Raw genomic sequence first — 19,335 nt, 5'->3', positions numbered from 1 at the left:
ACTCACCACAGTTACAGGACATTTGGAGAGATGTTCCATAGTCCCCTGGAATTTAGTGAACCTTGGAGGGCAAGGGGCAAAAACTGTTCTTTACGTCCCTCTGACCACATTAGTATAGGCCTCAAAGTATGGCTGTTAAACATCCAATAAGGTTAGTTCCACCAGTCTGGTACTCTTAATTACTGTATTAGTCACTTTTCTGTTGCTGTGATAGAAACACTGACCCAAATAATTTATAGAAGGAACAGTTTATTTGAGCTTACTGTTCCAGGGGAATTACTGTCCGTCATGGCAGGGAGGCATGGTGGCTGGAGCAGGAGCAGCAGAAGCTAAGCTCTCATGTCATCACACAGGCACAGGAAGCAAGAGAGCGACTGCAGATCTGGCAAGGCTTAAGAACTCTCTAAGCCCACCCCCAGTGACGTGCTTCCTCCAGGATAGCCACACCTTCTAAAACCTCCCAAAATGGCGCCATCCTCTGGGGACAAAATGTCCAGATACTTGGAGCCTATGGGGGACATTTTCATCCAAACCATCACAGTTACCATGTGCTGTGTAGATAAAGCTTGGCTGAAAAACCAAATATTCTCAGATAAACCTTGACTAGATATATATTTTGTTTCTTAAACTAGTTGACTAAACTATGACCTTAGAAATGTTAACATTATGTGTATATTTTTGTTTCTCATTTTCTTTTTTTTTTTTTAATAATTATAAAATTTCCATCTATTGTGAGAATTCTTTTCCTGGGGATACTAAGCAATGCTTATTCCCTTTTAAGGTTCTAGTATCAAGCCAATGTTTCATTGAAGTTTTCCTGGGGACTCACTGAATTTACTGAGCTTGCTTACAAGGATGACTGAGAGGTTGCTGAGTTGTATTAAGTGACCTTGGGGTATGCACACTGCAAAGCCATTACCCAGCATGGATCAAGGCTTTTCTTCCTAGCTTTCCCCAGATTAGTCCTTCCCAAATCCAGGAGACCATGTGAGATTAGGGCCAAATTACATACAGTTGGCTGGAAGAGTGGCTGGACACTGGTGAGGGTCCAATGACCCCCCCATTTGTTAAAGATGCTGTCTTTTTTTTCCAGTGCATGTTCTTGGAAACTTTATCAAATGTAAGGTGACTATAATTATATGCACTCATATTTGAGTCTTCTATTTTTTTTTTACCACTGATCTACAAGTCTGCTCCTGTGCAATACCATGCTGCTTTTATGAATACAAATGTAATATAATATAGACTGAGGTTTGGTATAGTAATTTGCCCTGCATTTTTATTTGTGTGTGTGTGTGTGTGTGTGTGTGTGTGTGTGTGTGTGTGCCACATAAGTCTATAGGTGCTGGGATTACAAATGTATACCACCATGCTAGAAAACTGCAAGTAGCTCTTTTAATTTATTTTATTTATGTTACTACTGGGGAATTGAACCCAGGAACTCAAACATGGTAGTGATTTTACTTTTAGAAATATTTAATCTGGTAGCCCCACAGATTTTGTTGTGGTGTTAATAGTATGCTAATTTTGACCGAATTCTGCTTCAGTTCAATTATTTTAAGTATCCTGACAGATAGTAATAGTTTTATCTATATAGCAAAGATAAACTTCAAATTCAGTAATGTTTAAATTTCTTGTTAATTTTGTGGAGCTTTGATTATTAGAATTAATGATTTTGGGCTGGAGAGATGGCTCAGCGGTTAAGAACACTGGTTGTTTTTGCAGAAGACCCAGGTTTGAATCCCAGCACCCACATGTTAGCTAACAACTGTCTATAACTCCAGTTCTGGGGGATCCGATGGCCTCTTCTGTCCTCCGTGGGTATTGCACTACACGGGTGCACTTACCTACATGCAGGCAGTACACACATAGACATAGAAAAAAAAATAAACTAAAATATTTTTAAAGAATTAATGATTTTGAGTAAAATTTTAGTCAGAGATTAATGATCAGAGACACAGGAGAAAAAAACAGGATCCATAAATTAGCTACAGAAATAAGTCAGATTAGGAAAAATGAAGAGCTACAACAGGAGTAATTAGTTCCTATGAGCAGTCAGTTAATTGAGTTCTGAGCTTGGAAGCCTTAATGAAAAGAGGAAATATTCAGTTAGATGGTTTTTTATTGCTTACGAAAACTGTTTCTGGGACTGGATAGATGACTCAGTGGTTAAGAACACTGTCTGCTCTTGTAAAGGACCCAAGTCCACTTTCCAGCATCCACATGGTAGCTAACAGCTCTCTGTAACTCCAGTTCCAGGGGATCCAATGCTGACTTCTGCCTCTGCAGGCTCTGCATGACACATGAGTACTTGTTACAAGTATCAGGCAGAACACTCATATGCAGAAAGTTTAAATAAGATTCCCATAACTTTGAACCATTGGATGAATTTTATATACAGGTATCCCCCCCACACACACTTTTTAAAAAAATGGAGTCTTGCTATTTTACCCAGCCTGGTGCTGAATTCCTTGGCTCAAGCTATCCTGCTTCAAGTTCAAAGTAGTTGAGGTTATGGGTGCAGGTTGCCATGCTTGGTTCATACAAATATTTCTTTTTTTTAATTTTTATTTTTATTTTATGTATATGAGTGTATTGCCTGAGTGTATGTAAGTGCACCAGTGTCCTGCAATGCCTGTGGAGGACAGAAGAGGGAGTTGAATCTCCTGGAACTGGAGTTATAGACAGCTGTTGGTTGCCATGTGGGTGCTGGGAACCAAACCTAGGTCCTCTACAAAAGCAACCAGTGCTCTTAACCTCTGAGCCATCTCTCCAGCCCCAAACAAGTATTTCTTGAGTTGTTATTTTAGTGCTGTTTAATATGTAACATTTTAAAAGTTTTCTGATCTTTCAGGAGTTTTTGTTTTGATTTGGTGGTAGAAATTGAACTCAGGGCCTTGGGCATGCTAAGAATGCACTCTACCACCCTCAGCCTTACTTTTCAGGATTTGATTAGGATATTTGAGGAACTTGGTAGTTGATATATGCTCCTTAGACTCTGAATAATTGTGTTTTGGCAGTATGATAATTCAAGAGACCTGATTGAAACTTGATTATTAATGCTATAAAATTTACTAGTGTGGCTGAGCATGGTGGAGTATGTGTTTATTCACAGTAGGCAGGCGCAGGTGGATCTCTGAGAGATCAAGGCCAGCCTGGTTCTGTATAGTGAGTTCCAGACCAGTTGGGGCTACAGGGAGACCCTGTCTCAAAAAACCAAAAAGAAAAAAAAATTTTTTTTACTAGTTTGTTCAAATGTGTGCATGGATATTTTCTTTGGTTTTCTCTTCTGAATAAAGTATAGATGCTCTGTGGTATTTTGTGTGGTTCTGTACAGTGCCAAGCACTAGGGAAACCAGAGAAATCACAGCAGTATTTTCCATGTCCTGCAGTAATATTATCTGTGCGTACTACAGTATTATACAAATGAGAAATAACTTGAGGGCTGCTGAGATGGCTCAGCAGGTAAAGTGCCTGCTGCCAAGCCTAATGCCTGGAGGTCAAACCTCAGAAGCCTCATGGTAGAAGGAGAGGACCGACCCCTGCCAAGTTGTCTTCTCAACACACACACCATGGCCCATGCGTGCCCACACACACAGGAATAAATGGGAAAAATTTTTTTAAAGAAACAATTTGAATGCACATCAAAGCACCTAGGATCTCAGGCTGTCCTCCATTAATGTTGGCTTGCTTGCTTTCACTGTTCTAACCTGATGAAAGTCCTCAAGACATTCTCCTTGGTGCTCATCCTAAACTAGTTTTTCCTGGTTTCGATTGACTTTAGTTTGCTCGTTTGGTTTAAAATAGGCTCCATAGATATAACTTGATTCCTGCCCCTCCTTGGATTTCTTCTCCCCTATCCCCTTTCCCTCTGCCACCACCAAAATCAAATCAAGATAATCAAGATGGAGGCTTGATCTGTCTCCGGCGAAAGGTGCTGGTAGAATTTATCTCAGGATTTGGCACTTTCTTCTATTCAGACAAAACCCCTGCTGTTATAGATAAATAAACTGTTTCTGGTGATAATATAGTACTGTCATGATCTTGGAGATGACACTCATAATTTCCCTTTGACCCAAAAGACTTTTTCCTTTTTAATAGAGTTTTCAATTACCCTTACTAACATTACTTTTAGATTTTAATCACTGAAAGCCTCAGTCGCTTTCTATTGAGGTAGTAATTGAAATATTAATATATTTAGAGCAGAAATGTCGTTTTTTAGGGAACCTAGAACAACAGCAAAGCTGAGGTCCAACTGCCTTAAGAATGGACACCAAAGAAGATGTATTTGGGACAGAAAGAAATCAAGATAAGGTAGATGCAAACTAGAGAAAGACCTGGACATGGGGGTCTGGGTGGGAGTGGGTTGTGTGCCACTGAAGGCTGAAGTTTAGCTGATGTAGAACATTTAGTAGAGTACTTAACAATTAAGTTTGGGGCAGAGGTATTGCTCAGTGGAAGTGTTTTCCCAGAATGTGTGAGGCTCTGGGTTCAGTTCCCAGCACTGCAAAAACAGGTTTTTAAACAAGGTTGTTTTGCGGGGCAGTGGGCTCTCCTTTTAGATAGTGCTTTGTTTCTGCACTGCCAGGGAAGGCGAGCATGGTGTAGTCGGTAACCAGTGCCAGAACCCAGCTATAGCACTCACTACTTAGAAGTCAAAAGAGAACCTCCTTTTGGATCGACAGCATTAGCACGGATATCAGAATGGCATTTCTGTGGTGTAAGCATTGTGCCTCTCCTCACAGCACCATGAGCCGTGAAGACCGGGATGTGCTGCGCATGAGAGAACGGGAGAGGCGGAATCAGGAAGTCCAGCAGAGTGGAGACACCTTCCCGCCCAGCTCGCCTCTCTTTGCAGAGCCATACAAAGTCGTAAGTTGTCCTTTGAATTTTTTTCACCTCACCTACACACCAGCTGTGCTTTTAGAAGTTACTTATTTAAAATTTATGTGTGTGTGTGTATGTGTATGTGTGGGTGTGGGTGGGTGGGTTGGTGGAGTTGCAGGTGAGAGTGAGCTGCCATGTGGGTGCTGAGAACTGAACTCACGTCCTCTGCCAGAGCAGCCAGTGCTATTAGCCACTGAACCATCTCCCCACCTCTGCTTTTTGGACTGGTAAGATGGCTCAGCAGGTAAAGTTGCTTGCTGCCCAGCCCAGTGACTTGAGTGCCATTGACTCTCTGACCTCCACATGAACTCTGTGGCACTTACCCACATCTGTGATAATAAATAAATAAAAGTTCTTTTTATTATTTATTTATGTTCACGTGTTTGTGTTTGCTTATTAGTATGTAGATGTGAATGTGAGTGCTCACGGAGGCCAGAAGAGGACATCAGACCCCCTAGAGCCAGAGTTATGGGCTGTTTGCTCTGAGCAGCCTGATGTGGGTTGGGGAATAGAACTCGGGTCCTCTGGAGGAGCAGGCTGTGCTCTTTACTGCTGAGCCATCTCTCCAAGCCCAAATAAAACTTTTTTCAAGGCGGGGCTTGGTGGCGCACACCTTTAATCCCAGCACTTAGGAGGCAGAGGCAGGTGGATCTCTGTGAGTTCAAGGCCAGCCTGGTCTCCACGGTGAATCCAGGACAGCTGGAGCTACAGGGAGACCCTGTCTCAAAAAGACCAAAAAAAAAAATTTTTTTTCAAAATATTTCACGTGAACAGTATCACATAATTAGTACTCTGATCAGGAAGTTGAACTTTACCAACCCCTTGAAGTCCTTTTTTAGCCACTCTCTTGTTGCTGTCCTGCACTCTTAAAGATTGGGTCTGAACTGACTCAAATATTCATAGGCTTCTGGCTGTGCCATTGGCTATGCAGGCATTTTACCTTTGAGCCTTGAATTAGGTAAACATCTGGTTGATGAATATCCATTGCCTGCTGTTTATTAGGTATTGTTGATTATAACATCATCAAAGATGACTACTTCACTGATGCTTGTTCTCCCTGTTCCCTCCCACTTGTTTATTCAGTAATTTTTTTTTTGTCTTTTTGAGATGGGGTCTCCCTGTAGTCCCAGCTGGCCTGGAACTCACTATATAGACCAGGCTGGCCTCGAACTCACAAAGATCCACCTCTGCCTCTGCCTCCCGAGGGCTGGGATTAAAGGCGTGCGCCACCACGCCTGGCTATTCAGTAAGTTTTGTTGACTATTAGTATTAATAGTGACTGTTTCCTTTGTGTATTTCCTTGTTCTGTTATAGTAACTGAATTCTGATATTCCTTCTAATGAATTTAATAACTATTAGTTATATTAAATACTTGCCAGAGGCATTGCATAAATTGAATCAAATGATGTTTTTATTGCCATCATTGTACTTGATTTGAGATTACAAAAGACACTGGATGGTACCAATTCTCGTGACTCTAACGTAGCTTTAGAGGTGGCGTGTCTGGCATTTCATTAGACTTGAGATTTCAATGGTTGTTAAAATGTCAAAGACTCGTGTATAACAGTGTTGGTACTGTGTGCTACAGCAGGAACGGCCACTGCTGGTTTATGGTGTGAGGGTAAGAGTATGCTGGACATTTTTTTTCTGATGAGATATTGAAAGTAATGTATCCATAGTTTACTCCCCCACAGTTGGTGTTTTTAGAGACCATTTATATGCTCTGTTAAAGCCATTTATCCTGAGCTTTTAAGGATATTCCAATTTTAAAATAGTCATATTGACATTGCTTATGTGGGTTTGGCACAAAATCTGGTATTAGTAATTTGGGCATATTGAAAAAAAATTAAGAGTTTTCTCCAGACTCTCTGATCATACTACCATTTGTTTTGTAATTATATTGCAATGAATTGGACTTGTTTTCTGATCTCAGTGTTGTCTGCAAATTCCTGTATGTATACCTTGTTTGTTTAGTAGGATCAGACAGATTTAGTTTTTGTATATTTTTGGTGTTTGTCTTTTGGGGATTTTTTAAATTTTTTTTTAAATATTTATTTTGGGGCGCTGGGGAGATGGGTCAGCAGTTAAGAGCATTGACTGCTCTTGGAGAGGACCTGGGTTCGATTCCCAGCACCCATATGGTGGCTACGAACCGTCCTTAACTCCAGTTCCAGGGGAATCCGAAGCCCTCTTCTGACCTCCGCAGCATTGCACGACATGGGTGCACTCACGTACATGCAGACAATACACTTATACACATAAAGTAAAAATAATAAATAAAATATTTTTAAAAACTTGTACGAGTGCACAATACACTATGTATGAGTGTACTGTATGTGGGAAGGTGCACCATGCCACACGTTGCTCACGGAGGTCAGAAGAGGGCATTGGATCCCCTGGAACTAGAGCTATGGGCAGGTATTAGCCGCTGTGTGGGTGCTGGGAATTGAACTTGGGTCCTCTGCTAAAGCAGTCAGTGCTCTTAAATGCTGAGGCCATCTCTCCAACCCCCATTTTTTTTCCTTTTTTAGAATTTTTTTTTTTTGAGACAGGGTCTGTGTGGGTGCCTGGAATTGAACCTGGGTCCTCTGCTAAAGCAGTCAGTGCTCTTAAATGCTGAGGCCATCTCTCCAACCCCCATTTTTTTTCCTTTTTTAGAATTTTTTTTTTTTTTTGGAGACAGGGTCTCCCTGTAGCCCCAGCTGGCCTGGAACTCGCTATGAAAACTAGGCTGGCCTCGAATTCACAGAGATCCACCTGCCTCTGCCTCCCAAGTACTGGGATTAAAGGTGCCACCACACCCAGCAGAAAACTATTTTTAATTATGTCTACATGTGTAGGCTTGTGTGCATGTGAATGCGGTGCGTGTGGAGGCCAGAGGTGTTAGATACCCTGGATCTTGAGTTGTAGGTGGTTCTGAGCCCCAGATGTGGGTACTGGAAATGAAACTCAGGTTCCCTACAAGAGCAGTACATGTTCTCAACTGTTGAGGTGTCTCTTCACCTCTCCTGGGTCTCTTGTATCTCAGGCCTAAAACTCAGTCTGGTCTGTAGCTAGGGATGACCTTGAACTGATGATCTTCCTGACTAGTCTCCTGAATTCTGGTAATGCATCACCATGCCAGTTTATGCAGTACTAGGGATCGAACTCAGGGTTTTGTGCATGCTAGGGAAGCACACCACTGCCTGAGTTGTATTCTTAGCCCTGGTTGTTCACTTTTGATTTCTTTTTAATGTAATTTGTAAATGGTCTTCTGTATATATGAGACTGATAGAGTCCTAAGGTATCTAGACCTTATTCACCCAAGAATGTGTGTGTGTGTGTGTGTATTTTGTGTTTGTTTCTAGATACTAACTTAAGATATGAAGTGAGACCTATCTTTAAAAGCACCTGTTCTAGTGACCTCTTTAATCTCATCACTTGGGAAGCAGAAACTGATAGACCCTTGTGAATTCCAGGTCCACCTGGTCTACCTAGTGAGTTTCAGGCCAGCCAGGGCTACACAGTGAGAATTTCTCTCAAAAACAAACAAAAGCTTTTTCTGTTGAAGGTTTTATAAAATCAGTTCAGAAGAATATTTTATTTCTAATTCTACTAATCATTTTGTTTTCTTCTTTTTTTTAGACTAGCAAAGAAGATAAGTTATCAAGTCGTATTCAGAGCATGCTTGGAGACTATGATGAAATGAAGGATTTCATAGGAGACAGATCTATACCAAAGCTTGTTGCAATTCCCAAGCCTACAGTACCACCGACAGCAGATGAAAAAACCCCAAACTTCTTTGAACAGAGACATGGAGGCTCTCATCAGAGCAGCAAGTGGACTCCAGTAGGACCTGCACCCAGCACTTCTCAGTCTCAGAAACGGCCCTCTGGCTTGCAGAGTGGACACAGTAGCCAGCGGACCAGTGCAGGTGGCAGTGGCACTAGTAGTAGTAGCCAGAGGCATGACCGCGAGTCATACAGCAGCAGCAGGAAGAAAGGCCAGCATGGGTCAGAACACTCCAAGTCACGGTCCTCAAGCCCCGGGAAACCCCAGGCTGTTTCTTCATTAAGCTCTAGTCATTCCAGGTCTCATGGGAACGATCACCATAGCAAGGAACATCAGCGTTCCAAATCACCTCGGGACCCTGATGCCAATTGGGATTCTCCTTCCCGAGTGCCTTTTTCAAGTGGGCAGCATTCAAATCAGTCTTTCCCACCTTCACTGATGTCAAAATCCAGTTCAATGTTACAGAAACCCACTGCCTACGTCCGACCCATGGATGGACAAGAGTCCATGGAACCAAAGCTGTCCTCTGAGCACTATAGCAGCCAGTCTCATAGTAACAACATGACTGAGCTGAAGCCCAGCAGCAAAGCCCACCTCACCAAGCTGAAGATACCCTCCCAGCCTTTGGATGTAAGTCACATAGTGTGTAACATTGTGACCATATAAAGTAGTTGACCATGGTATTTTGAATGAATTGGAATGGCCCTTTTGCCTTACAGTTTATGTATTTATTTAGAGTTTTAAAAAATGTTATCTATTATTTTTATTTTATGTGTATGAGTGTATTGCCTGCTGGGTTTGGTGGCGCATATCTTTCATCCCAGCTCTCTCAGAGGCAGAGGCTGGCAGATCTCTGTGAGATTGAGGCCATCTGGTCTACATAATGCGTTCTTGGTCAGCTGGGGCTTCAGAGGAGATCCTGTCTTTGAAAAAGAAAGGAAAGGGTGAGGGGCCAGAGAGATGGCTCAGCAGTTAAGAGCACTAACTGCTCTGGCAGAGGACCAGGTTTGATTCCCAGCACCCACATGGTGGCTAACAGCTGTCTATGTCTCCAGTTCCATGGGCTCTGATGCCGCCTTCTGACCTCTGTGGGCACTGGATGACACGGTTGTACTTACACACATGCAGGCAATACACTCATACACATAAAATAATAATAGATAAAATATTTTTTAAAACCCTAGATAAATAAATACATAAACTATAAAAGTTTAAAGATTTACAAAAAAAAGTTTAAAGAAAGACTTGGGAGGTGATTCTCCAGTGGATCCATAGATCTGTGAGCTTCACGTCTTGGGAGATAGAGAAAATGTCATTCATGCCTTTCAAATATTAAAATGACAGGTCAGGGGGCTGGAGAGATGGCTCAGAGGTTAAGAGCACTTACACACTTGCTGAGGACCCCAAGTTCAGTTCCCAGCACTCACGTCAGGTGACTCACAACCTCCTGTAACTTGAGCTCCAGGGAATCTGACACCATCTTCTGGACTCCATGAACACCCCAGTGCATATACATACGCACACACACACACTTGCACAAATTCACATAAAAAATCTTTTAGAAGTAATCTCCCTTTGCTTCTGGAAGTTCAGTGCTGCACTTGTCACCTAATGCTTCTCTTCAGAGAACGAGGAAGTGGCCATTTGTTCAGTCTTCAGAGTTAGGCTTGAGCTTAGCTTCCTGATTTCTGTTTATGACTGAAGCAGTTGCCAGGCTAGAGAGATGGCTCAGTGGTTAAGAGCACTGACTGCTCTTGCAAAGGACACAGGTTCGATTCCCAGCACCCACATGGCAGCTACAAACAGTCCTTAACTCCAGTTCCAGGGGAATCTGACGCCCTCTTCTGACCTCTGCGGCATTGCATGACATGGGTGCACTCACACACTTGCAGGCGCTACACATAAAATAAAATGTACACATAAAATACAATATTAAAAAAAAAAAGTTGCCTTCTGTAATTTACAAAGTGCTATGTGAAATCTAGTTCACTGTGGTCCAGAATATTAGTTTTTCAATAATGTCCATTTTATTCTGTTTGTTAGTTTATCTGGAATTATGTCTCAGTATCGTGGGTTTTTTTATATTGAATAAGCTTTGAAATTTTTAGATAGTCTGATCACCTGAAAGATTACATTTAAAAAATTTACATAGGAAAAATATTCCAAAGTATCTAGCTAGGATTCTCATTTAGAGTAGTGAGATTTTAAATTTAATGTAATTTGTAATGATATTTTAAATCTGTGTAGTAAATATTAAAAACCTAATAATAAATTATTTCTGATATAATGTGTTCCTTTTTTCTTAAGGCATCAGTTTCTGGTGATGTGAGCTGTGTGGATGAAATTCTCAAAGTAAGTTTTTTTTTAATCATTTCGGTCTCATTTAATTATCACCTGCATCACCAACCTGTGTTTCATGTATTAATTCATTCCGAGCAGATTGATTATGTCACGTCCATCATAAATAACTGACACAACATGGTTCATTTAATGTTTGCTTTAAAAGCGTTAACCTTGAAAAGAGGAAGAAACCATTTGTAACTGTATTTCCTCAGGCTGATCAGCTAATGTGAAGGATTAAAAATTTCAGTTGTTTCCAAACCATGTTGACAGTAGCCTGGTTTGTAATTCCTCTGTACATTCTGATCAAACACTGCAATAAAGGGCATCCTCTGAATATTGATTTTGAGTGTTTATTGGACACACTTAAAATCTACACATGAGTCAGGCATGGTAACGCACGCCTTTAATCCCAGCACTCCAGAGGCAGAGGCAGGCAGATCTTTGTGAGTTCAAGGCCAGCCTGGTCTACATAGTGAATTTCAGGCCAGCTGCGGCTACAGGGAGACCTTGTCTCAAAAAAGACCAAAAAAAAAAAAGATCACATAACCAAAAATGACATTCCTCTGGTGTGAAAAAGGAAAGGCCAGTGAATTAGTGAGTGACCAGGATGACTCTTGGCTCCTAAGAGACAGAGTCAGTCACATACACTTCACTTTTTTGGAAAGTTTGTTAATTTTTTGTTTGTACTTGAAGTTCATGGCATATCCCTTTGAGAGACACTGATTACCTGTCTTAACTCTTTCTCCCATTTTTACCTCCTGCTCCTTCCCTTGACCTTGATCATTTTCCTGAGCTTGTTTCTCTAATGTCATTCTCTTGTCCTTCTGTCCAAGGCTTAATTCTTTTTAAGAACTCAGGCTCTTTTTTTTTTTTTTAACTGCGTCTCAGTTTTCCTTCAGGAAACCTGATTTTTCCTTGTTGTTGGTGTTGACTCTTGTACACCTCATCTACCTTTCTTCTTGTAGAACTCTGTGGCTTCTCTTAGCTCCTGATGGCAGTGAGTTCTTCAGCCCCTTTCTGTGCTTTATTCCTCTCCTCTGCCGTCCTTGGCATAACTAGCTCTGCCGTCTTTCTCTCCTGCCTTGGTTGCTTTTGGCTTTTGGTTTGTTTCTTCATTTGCTCCTAGCTGGATGTCCATTGGAATCTGCCTGCTTCTTCGGTCTTAACACTCTGAGCCACCCTTGTCACGCCACCTCTGCTGGAAGTACAGATCCCCATTATCTCTTAACATCTTCCTCATGTTCTGTGAAACCACAAAGCTAGGTCTAGACTTGAAATGTCTTTGAAAAATTTCCATTCTCTTCTTTCCATTCTGCCCACTTGAGCTTTAGTTAGTTTTGTTTGTTTAGTTAATTTAGTTTTGAGTCTTCACCAGCCTGAAGACTGAATTCAGTTCCCTAGAAATCACAGAGGGAGGAGATGGCTGGCCTCCCAGGAGTTCTTTTCTGCCTTCCACACATGGGCCATGATGTGTGAACAATGATCATTATAAATAAGGAAATTCTTTAATGTCCTTTTTCTTTTTGCCTTCAAAATCCTTCAGTTGTCTTTTTATACTGATTTGAGAGTCTTTACTTCAGTCCCTGGTCTTCAAAACTTAATTATTCTTAGAAGTTTTCAGAGGCTCCATAAGACCACAATTTTGAGAAGGAATTTAACATTCCATTAGTCCTAACCTCTCCTACTGCAAATTAACCATGTTTGCCAAACTGGTTTCCCTAAACCATACATTAATCATTTTCTTAGGTTTTTGTCTTTTTGAGACAGGCTCTCCCTGTAGCCCCAGCTGGCCTGGAACTTGCTTTGTAGACAAGGCTGGCCTCTAACCCACAAAGATCTGCCTGCCTCAACCTCCGGAGTGCTGGGACTAAAGGTGTGCACCACCACGCCTAGCAGTTTTTTCTTTTTTTCCATTTTATCTTTTATTTTATGTATATGTGTACATTGCCTGCATGAAGGTAAGTACATCCGCGTCGTGCAATGCCTGTGGAGGACAGAAGAGACTGTTGGATCCCCTGGGACTGGAGCTAGGGACAGTCATCTGCTGCCATGTGGGTGCTGGGATTCAAACTCTGGTCCTCTGCAAGAACAACCAGTGTTCTTAACCTCTGAGCCATCTCTCCAGCCCCATATTTTTTTCTTTTTAAGATAGCGTTTCCTATGGTGGAGGCTGGCCTTGAACTACTCATCCTCCTGGCTTACCTCCCAAGCACTGGGATTAGAGGCATGCAGTTCCACACTGGGCTTTAATTACTTCCTTAAAGTAAGCTTCCTGGGGATATTTCTCTTCTTCTCTTCAGTAGTCCATGAATTCTCTTAGAATTCCAGTGAAACCTGCCTTCTTTCCTTTATCAGACCACAGTGATAACTCTTCAACTTGAACCTCATGTAGCATTCATGGTATAAAAGTATAAGGGGATGGCTGGGTGTGGTAGTGCACACCTTTAATCCCAGCACTGGGGAGGCAGAGGCAGGCGGATCTCTGTGAGTCCGAGGCCAGCCTGGTCTACATAGTGAGTTCCAGGACAGCTGGGGCTACAAGGAGATCCTGTCTCAAAAAGACAAAAAAAAAAAAAAAAGGTGTAAGAGGACAAATGTTCTTTCCCTGAAATTTTAGGAGTACATAGAACTTTAGTGCCTGGAAATTTTTCTTATATTTTTCTCTGATTTTACTAACATTTAGTCTACATTTTATATATATGGAACTTGGCATGTGGCCTTGGATGTTTTATTGCCCAGTCACTTGATTGTTAAATACATTTTTAGGTGATTATATTTTGGTATTTGAGATATAAAATGCCAGTACTGAGAACCTGAGGTACATAAATTTGTTTTCACTACCCTCCCTACCTAGTGTTCAAGGGACTGTACTTCCATGTTCCTTTATTTTTCTTCATGGGTTTTTGTTTTCATACGACTTGTAATCATACTGTCTAGGAGCACTATTAGGAAAATAGGGAAAAAATTCAGTCTAAAGTAATATGTATTTATGAAAATTATCAGTTGACAACCTATTATGTGTCAAGCACTGGCAGTGCACAGTGGTGATATTAGTTGTACTGTATCAGCTGGTCATAGGAAGTAGTAAGTATTGTAAGAAGAGAAAGAGCAATTATATACAAGTGGCTGTTTTAAGAGGTTGTGGTAGACACTGTACCACCCGCTCTGTCTCCTGCCCTTTCTGCTAGTCTGTTGTCTCAGTGACCACTAGTAACTGTCTTTTCAGAGACTTTTCTTTATATACATAAACATTTACCAGGACGTAGACTGTTGGTTTGTGTTTGACAATAATAAACTATGGACATCATTTCAAATCTTAGTTTAATTTTCCATTTTAGTGTCTGCTTGGTGTTTCCTTGTGTGGATGTTATTTAATCAGTACTGTATTGTTAGATACCTGAGTTATTTCCATTTGTTAGCAAAGACTCCTCTGCAGTCTTTATATATCTTAATGTATTTTTATATAACTGTGTGGTTATAGCTATAGAATAAATGTCTAAGCATGGTATATCACCTTTAATTTACCTAGTGGCTAAGTTTGAACTAAATACAAGAAATAAAATACTTCCTTATTCTAAATCTTGATACCTCTCACTTCCTTGACCCTCTGGCAAACACATCATTTTATACAGACTCACTTGTTTCCTGCTCCCAAGAGCTGAGATTATAGGCATATATGCCCCGTGCCCCATGCCCAGCTCACCTGGCCATATTTAGCATGATTAGACAGAAGACATTGAACAACATCAGACCGGGGGTTGGTCTTACGTGTTTTCTTCCTAATACGCTTTTGAAATCTCTCTTTTGATTTCTTCACATGACTAAAACTTTGTATCAGCGCATGGGCTGTATAATCATACTTCCTATAATGACATTCTGTGTCCGTTACTTACTAAGCATGCAACCGTGAATAAATAATTTACCCTTTGTTCTTTAGTCTCACCTTCAATAGAGTCAGGATAATATTGATGTCCGCCCCATGGTGGCGGACAAGTAAAACACTTAGCAGAGTGTCTGCTCTACTGAAGATAAATATTGTTAGCTGTTTCCCTTGTTGTTTCCCTTTTCCACTCCCATAGCAAACACCTGCTTAGTAGAATTTTATAATATGCTTTGTTAGGCATAGCGGCTCCTGCTGTAACCCTAGCACAGGGGGCAGAGACAGGAGGACCACCATAAATTCAAGGCCTACCTGATCTACATAGTGAGTCCCAGGCCAACCTGGGCTACAGAATGAGACTCCGTTTCAGAAAATAGATGAACTCCTCCTCACCCCTGCCCAAACAAACATACAAACAACCAAACAAAAACCAAATCTTGTCCAGGTTGATCTTTGTAACTATCCAAAGATTTTTATCATACTACCTATGAGCTCCTTATAATCAGGGAGTATTTATTATTCACTGTACTGGCCTAATAGTGCCTTGCACACAATTGTGCTTTATTAAGATTTATTGGCTAAGTATGTATAGTTTTGGAGGATTGATCATAAAACCAGCATTTCTAAGTACAAATCTGGTTTTTAGCTTGTATGGTTTTTTTTATCATTGACCTGGTTGAAACCAAACTGTAATAATTACATTTCAGGAGATGACGCATTCATGGCCTCCCCCTCTAACGGCTATTCATACACCATGCAAAACAGAACCTTCCAAATTTCCTTTTCCAACTAAGGTAAGTAAATAAAATATGTCTTTGATGATGTAACAAAACTCTAAATGACTCAACTAAAAGCATATGAGTTCAAACTTGTCTTGCCACCCCTAGTGGGAAAAACAATAACTAAGCAAACAAAGAGGTTCAAAGTGACACTGTATGTGAAGAAATTTTAAAATAAAAATGGAATTGAGAACTTCCTGGATGGAGAGGTGTTTAAGCTTGGAAGGCAGTAGGACGAGGCAGTAGAAGACATTGATGTTGCTGGGTGTGGTGGCATAGGCCTTTCATCCCTGTGTACTTGGGAGGCAGAGGCAGGTAGATCTCTGTAATTTTGAGGACAGCCTGGTCTACCTAGAGAATTCTGGGCCAGCGGGGGCCTGGATGGTTATTGCACACTATTATGTTGTTCTAGACTAAAGGTAAGGTTGGGGTTACTCAAGTTGTCATCTGAGGAACCCCTTCCTGGAGAACCATAAACAACCATGTTTATGTCTATGAGAAGAGGCTCCTCAGCAAAATTTTCCAGCCTGTCTAAAATCTGCAGCTTAACTTTTATAAACACTAATTTATACTTTATACAAATAATACAAGGGTGGGTGTGGGAGCTCATACTTGCTGTCCCCAGCATTATGGAAGCAGAGACCAGAGGATCAGGAGCTTAAGGCCAGCCTGGGCTGCATGTGATCCTGTTTCCTAACCCCACCCAAAACAGTCAAACAAAAATAAACTCTTCTGGGGGCTGGAGAGATGGCTCAGCAGTTAAGAGCACTGACTGCTCTAGCAGAGGACCCAGGTTCGATACCCAGCACCCACATGGTAGCTGTGAACTGTGCTGGGATTAAAGGCCTGCTCCACTACACCCGGCTAGAAACATTTTTAACATTTATTTGTATGTGTGTGCACACATGTGCACACCTATGCCTGCCATGGTATATGTGTAGAGGTCAGAAGACAATTTTTGGAAGTTTAGATCTTTCCTTCTACCCTTGTGTCTCCAAAAGCAAACTCAGGGTGTTAGTCTTTGTTATTGAACACCTTTACCTGCTAAGCCATCTTACTGGTCCTTTTTTTATTGTATGTGTGTAGTATATGCATGTGTATATGTTTTTGTGTGTACATATATTTGTGGGTGCACATCCTATGTGTGTGTGTGGCAGCCAGGGGTCTGCACTGAATGTCTTCCTCTATCCTTATGTACCTTTTTCTTTTTTCTTTCTAAGACAAGATCTCATGTAGCCCAGACTGACCTTGAATTTTCTACATAGCCTTTGATGACCTTGAACTTCTTTTGTATATATGTTTGGGTGGTGTGTGTGTGTACACATGCATGTGTGGTTATGCATATGTGTGCATGTGTACATGTGGAGGCCAGAGGACATTGGGTATCCTCCTGTGTGGTTCTCCATCTTGCTCCTTGGAGACAGGATCGTTCACTGAATCTAGAGCTCCTAGTTTTCCTGTTGAGCTAGTGAGCCGCAAGTCCCAGTGATCTTCCTGTCATCAGCTCCCCCCCACCCCCGAGAGAGAGAATGAGAGAGAGAGAGAGAGAGAGAGAGAGAATGAGAACCACCCAGGGCCTGTGTAAGCAGGCTACCTGGAACTCTACTGCAGTTGTCCTTCCTGCTCCTATGTTTATCCTTAGTTAATTGTTTTCCTTTCCAGTAAGTTTTCTTATGAAAGTGCTAAATTTTATCTATCAGTTGTTAATGAACATACAAGTTGTTAAGATAAAATATGTATAAACATTGATGTAGATATTATGGGCTTATATTTTTTTTTCTTGTGGGCAAATACTGGGTTATATAATCAAAAGAAATTGTGAGCCACATGGAAGATGCCTGTTAAATTTCTAGTTACCAGAAAGCTTTTCCAGAGTGGTGATGTGATAGCCTGCCCTCACCCCAGCCACAGTCCTCAGCAGTGACCTAGCCCCTAGTTGTTTCTGCAGCCACGCCTCCAGATAAGTACTATCAGTCTGCTTAGTTTTGGTCATTTTACAAGCACTTTAGGCGTGTCTCATTTTTATTTTATTTACATTGAGAACTTGGAAAACCAATGATGCTGAACTTTTTCTTTTCTTTTCTTTTTTTTTGGTCTTTTTGAGACAGGGTCTCCCTGTAGCTCCAGCTGGCCTGGAACTTACTATGTATACCAGGCTGGCCTCTGAACTCACAGAGATCCTCCTGCCTCTGCCTCCTGAGTGCCTTGAATAAAGGCGTGTGCGACCACGCCTGACACTTTTTCTTTTTTTTTCTTTTTTTTTGGTCTTTTTGAGACAGGGTCTCCCTTTGTAGCTCTGAACTACCTATTATTTTCATGTATTTATTGACCATTCCTATGAGTTGAATATCCCATATCTGACATAGTCGTAGTCAGAAGTATTTCAGATGTCAGTGCTTAGGCTTTTTTTTATGTGTATGAGGATATTGTTTGCATGTGAGTAAATGCACCCTTGCCATGTAGTGCTGGCAGAGGTTGGAAGAGGGCATTGGATCCCCTGGAACAGGAGTTAGAACAATTGTTAGCTGCCATGTAGGTGCTGGGAATTGAACTTGTATCTTCTGCAAGAGTAGCCAGTGCTATTACCCTCTGAGCTATTTCTCCAGCCCCAGTGTTTAGTTTTTTGGTTTGTTTTATTTTTTAAATATTTTATTTATTATTTTTATTTTATGTGTATGAGTGTATTGCCTGCATGTATGTGAGTGCACCCATGTCATGCAATGCTGCGGAGGTCAGAAGAGTGCTTCGGAGTCCCCTGGAACTCTAGTTAAGGACGGTTAATAGCCGCTATGTGGGTGCTGGGAATTGAACCTGGGTCCTCTTCAAGAGCAGCCAGTGCTCTTAAGCACTGAGCCATCTCTCCAGCCCCGGTTTGTTTTATTTTTTTGATTTGTTTCGTTCTGTTTTTTGGGTTTGTTTTGTTTTTTGAGACAGGGTCTTACTATGTAGCCCTGTCTGATGTAGAACTCAAAGAGATCTGCCTGCTTCTGCCTCCCAGGTGCTGGGATTAAAGGCATGCACCACTGTACCTGTTATTTTTTTTAACTTTTGAAATATTTCCAAAGAAAAGCGTAGTCTTAGGGATAGACTGAAGATTTAAAAAAATATATTTTATTATTTTTATTTTATGTGTATGAGTGTATTGCCTGCATGTATGTGAGTGCACCCATGTCATCAGAAGAGGGCATCAGATTCCCTGGAACTGGAGTTAAGGACGGTTCGTAGCCGCCATGTGGGTGCTGGAAATTGAACCCCGGTCCTCTGCAAGAGCAATCAGTGCTCTTAATTGCTGAGCCATCGCTCTAGCCCCAGGATAGACTGAAGTTTAAACACAAAATTCGTTTATGTTTCATATATACTTTGTAGATACAGCCTGAAGGTGACTTTATGTATTTTTATTTTGCTGGCATTTTTTTTTTTCTATTTTGATTGTATCTACCACACAAGATTAGGTATGGGATTTTGCAGTAGCTTAGTGGTGGAGCACTTGCATGCACTAACTACTAACTCATTAACTGTATAGATGCATGTGTGCATACATTATTCTGGTGAAATTGTTGGGGCTTCTGTGGTGTATGTCTAGGACTGCCCTCTTAGAATGAGCACAGGGACATTTTTCCTTCATATTCCCAACCCCTTTTTTTCTTGTTTATTTAATTTATTTGTTTAGGGTTT

The 19,335-nt window shown here is 41.2% G+C and overlaps 1 protein-coding gene across 4 annotated transcripts in view; it reads left to right on the top strand.

The window, feature by feature from the left end:
• Nucleotides 1–19,335, top strand: part of Aff4 (AF4/FMR2 family member 4) — a 75,414-nt gene that overhangs the window by 21,022 nt on the left and 35,057 nt on the right. For 2 of the 4 annotated variants that reach the window (XM_008849335.3, XM_029554205.1), the window contains exons 2-6: nt 4,223–4,314; nt 4,746–4,872; nt 8,512–9,288; nt 10,966–11,010; nt 15,589–15,675. In XM_008849335.3, the coding sequence (XP_008847557.1) occupies nt 4,283–4,314; nt 4,746–4,872; nt 8,512–9,288; nt 10,966–11,010; nt 15,589–15,675 (1,068 nt within the window). In that variant the 5' untranslated portion in view covers nt 4,223–4,282. The remainder of the gene's footprint in view (nt 1–4,222; nt 4,315–4,745; nt 4,873–8,511; nt 9,289–10,965; nt 11,011–15,588; nt 15,676–19,335) is intronic. The other 2 variants (XM_008849336.3, XM_029554206.1) reach the window with 2 other exon arrangements.

Source organism: Nannospalax galili, unplaced genomic scaffold (genome assembly GCF_000622305.1).
Source record: "Nannospalax galili isolate Female #2095 unplaced genomic scaffold, S.galili_v1.0 scaffold424, whole genome shotgun sequence".
In the NCBI taxonomy this organism is placed as follows: domain Eukaryota; kingdom Metazoa; phylum Chordata; class Mammalia; order Rodentia; family Spalacidae; genus Nannospalax; species Nannospalax galili.
Note: the sequence above shows the minus strand (reverse complement) of the source record. Positions and strands in the feature narration are given on the sequence as shown.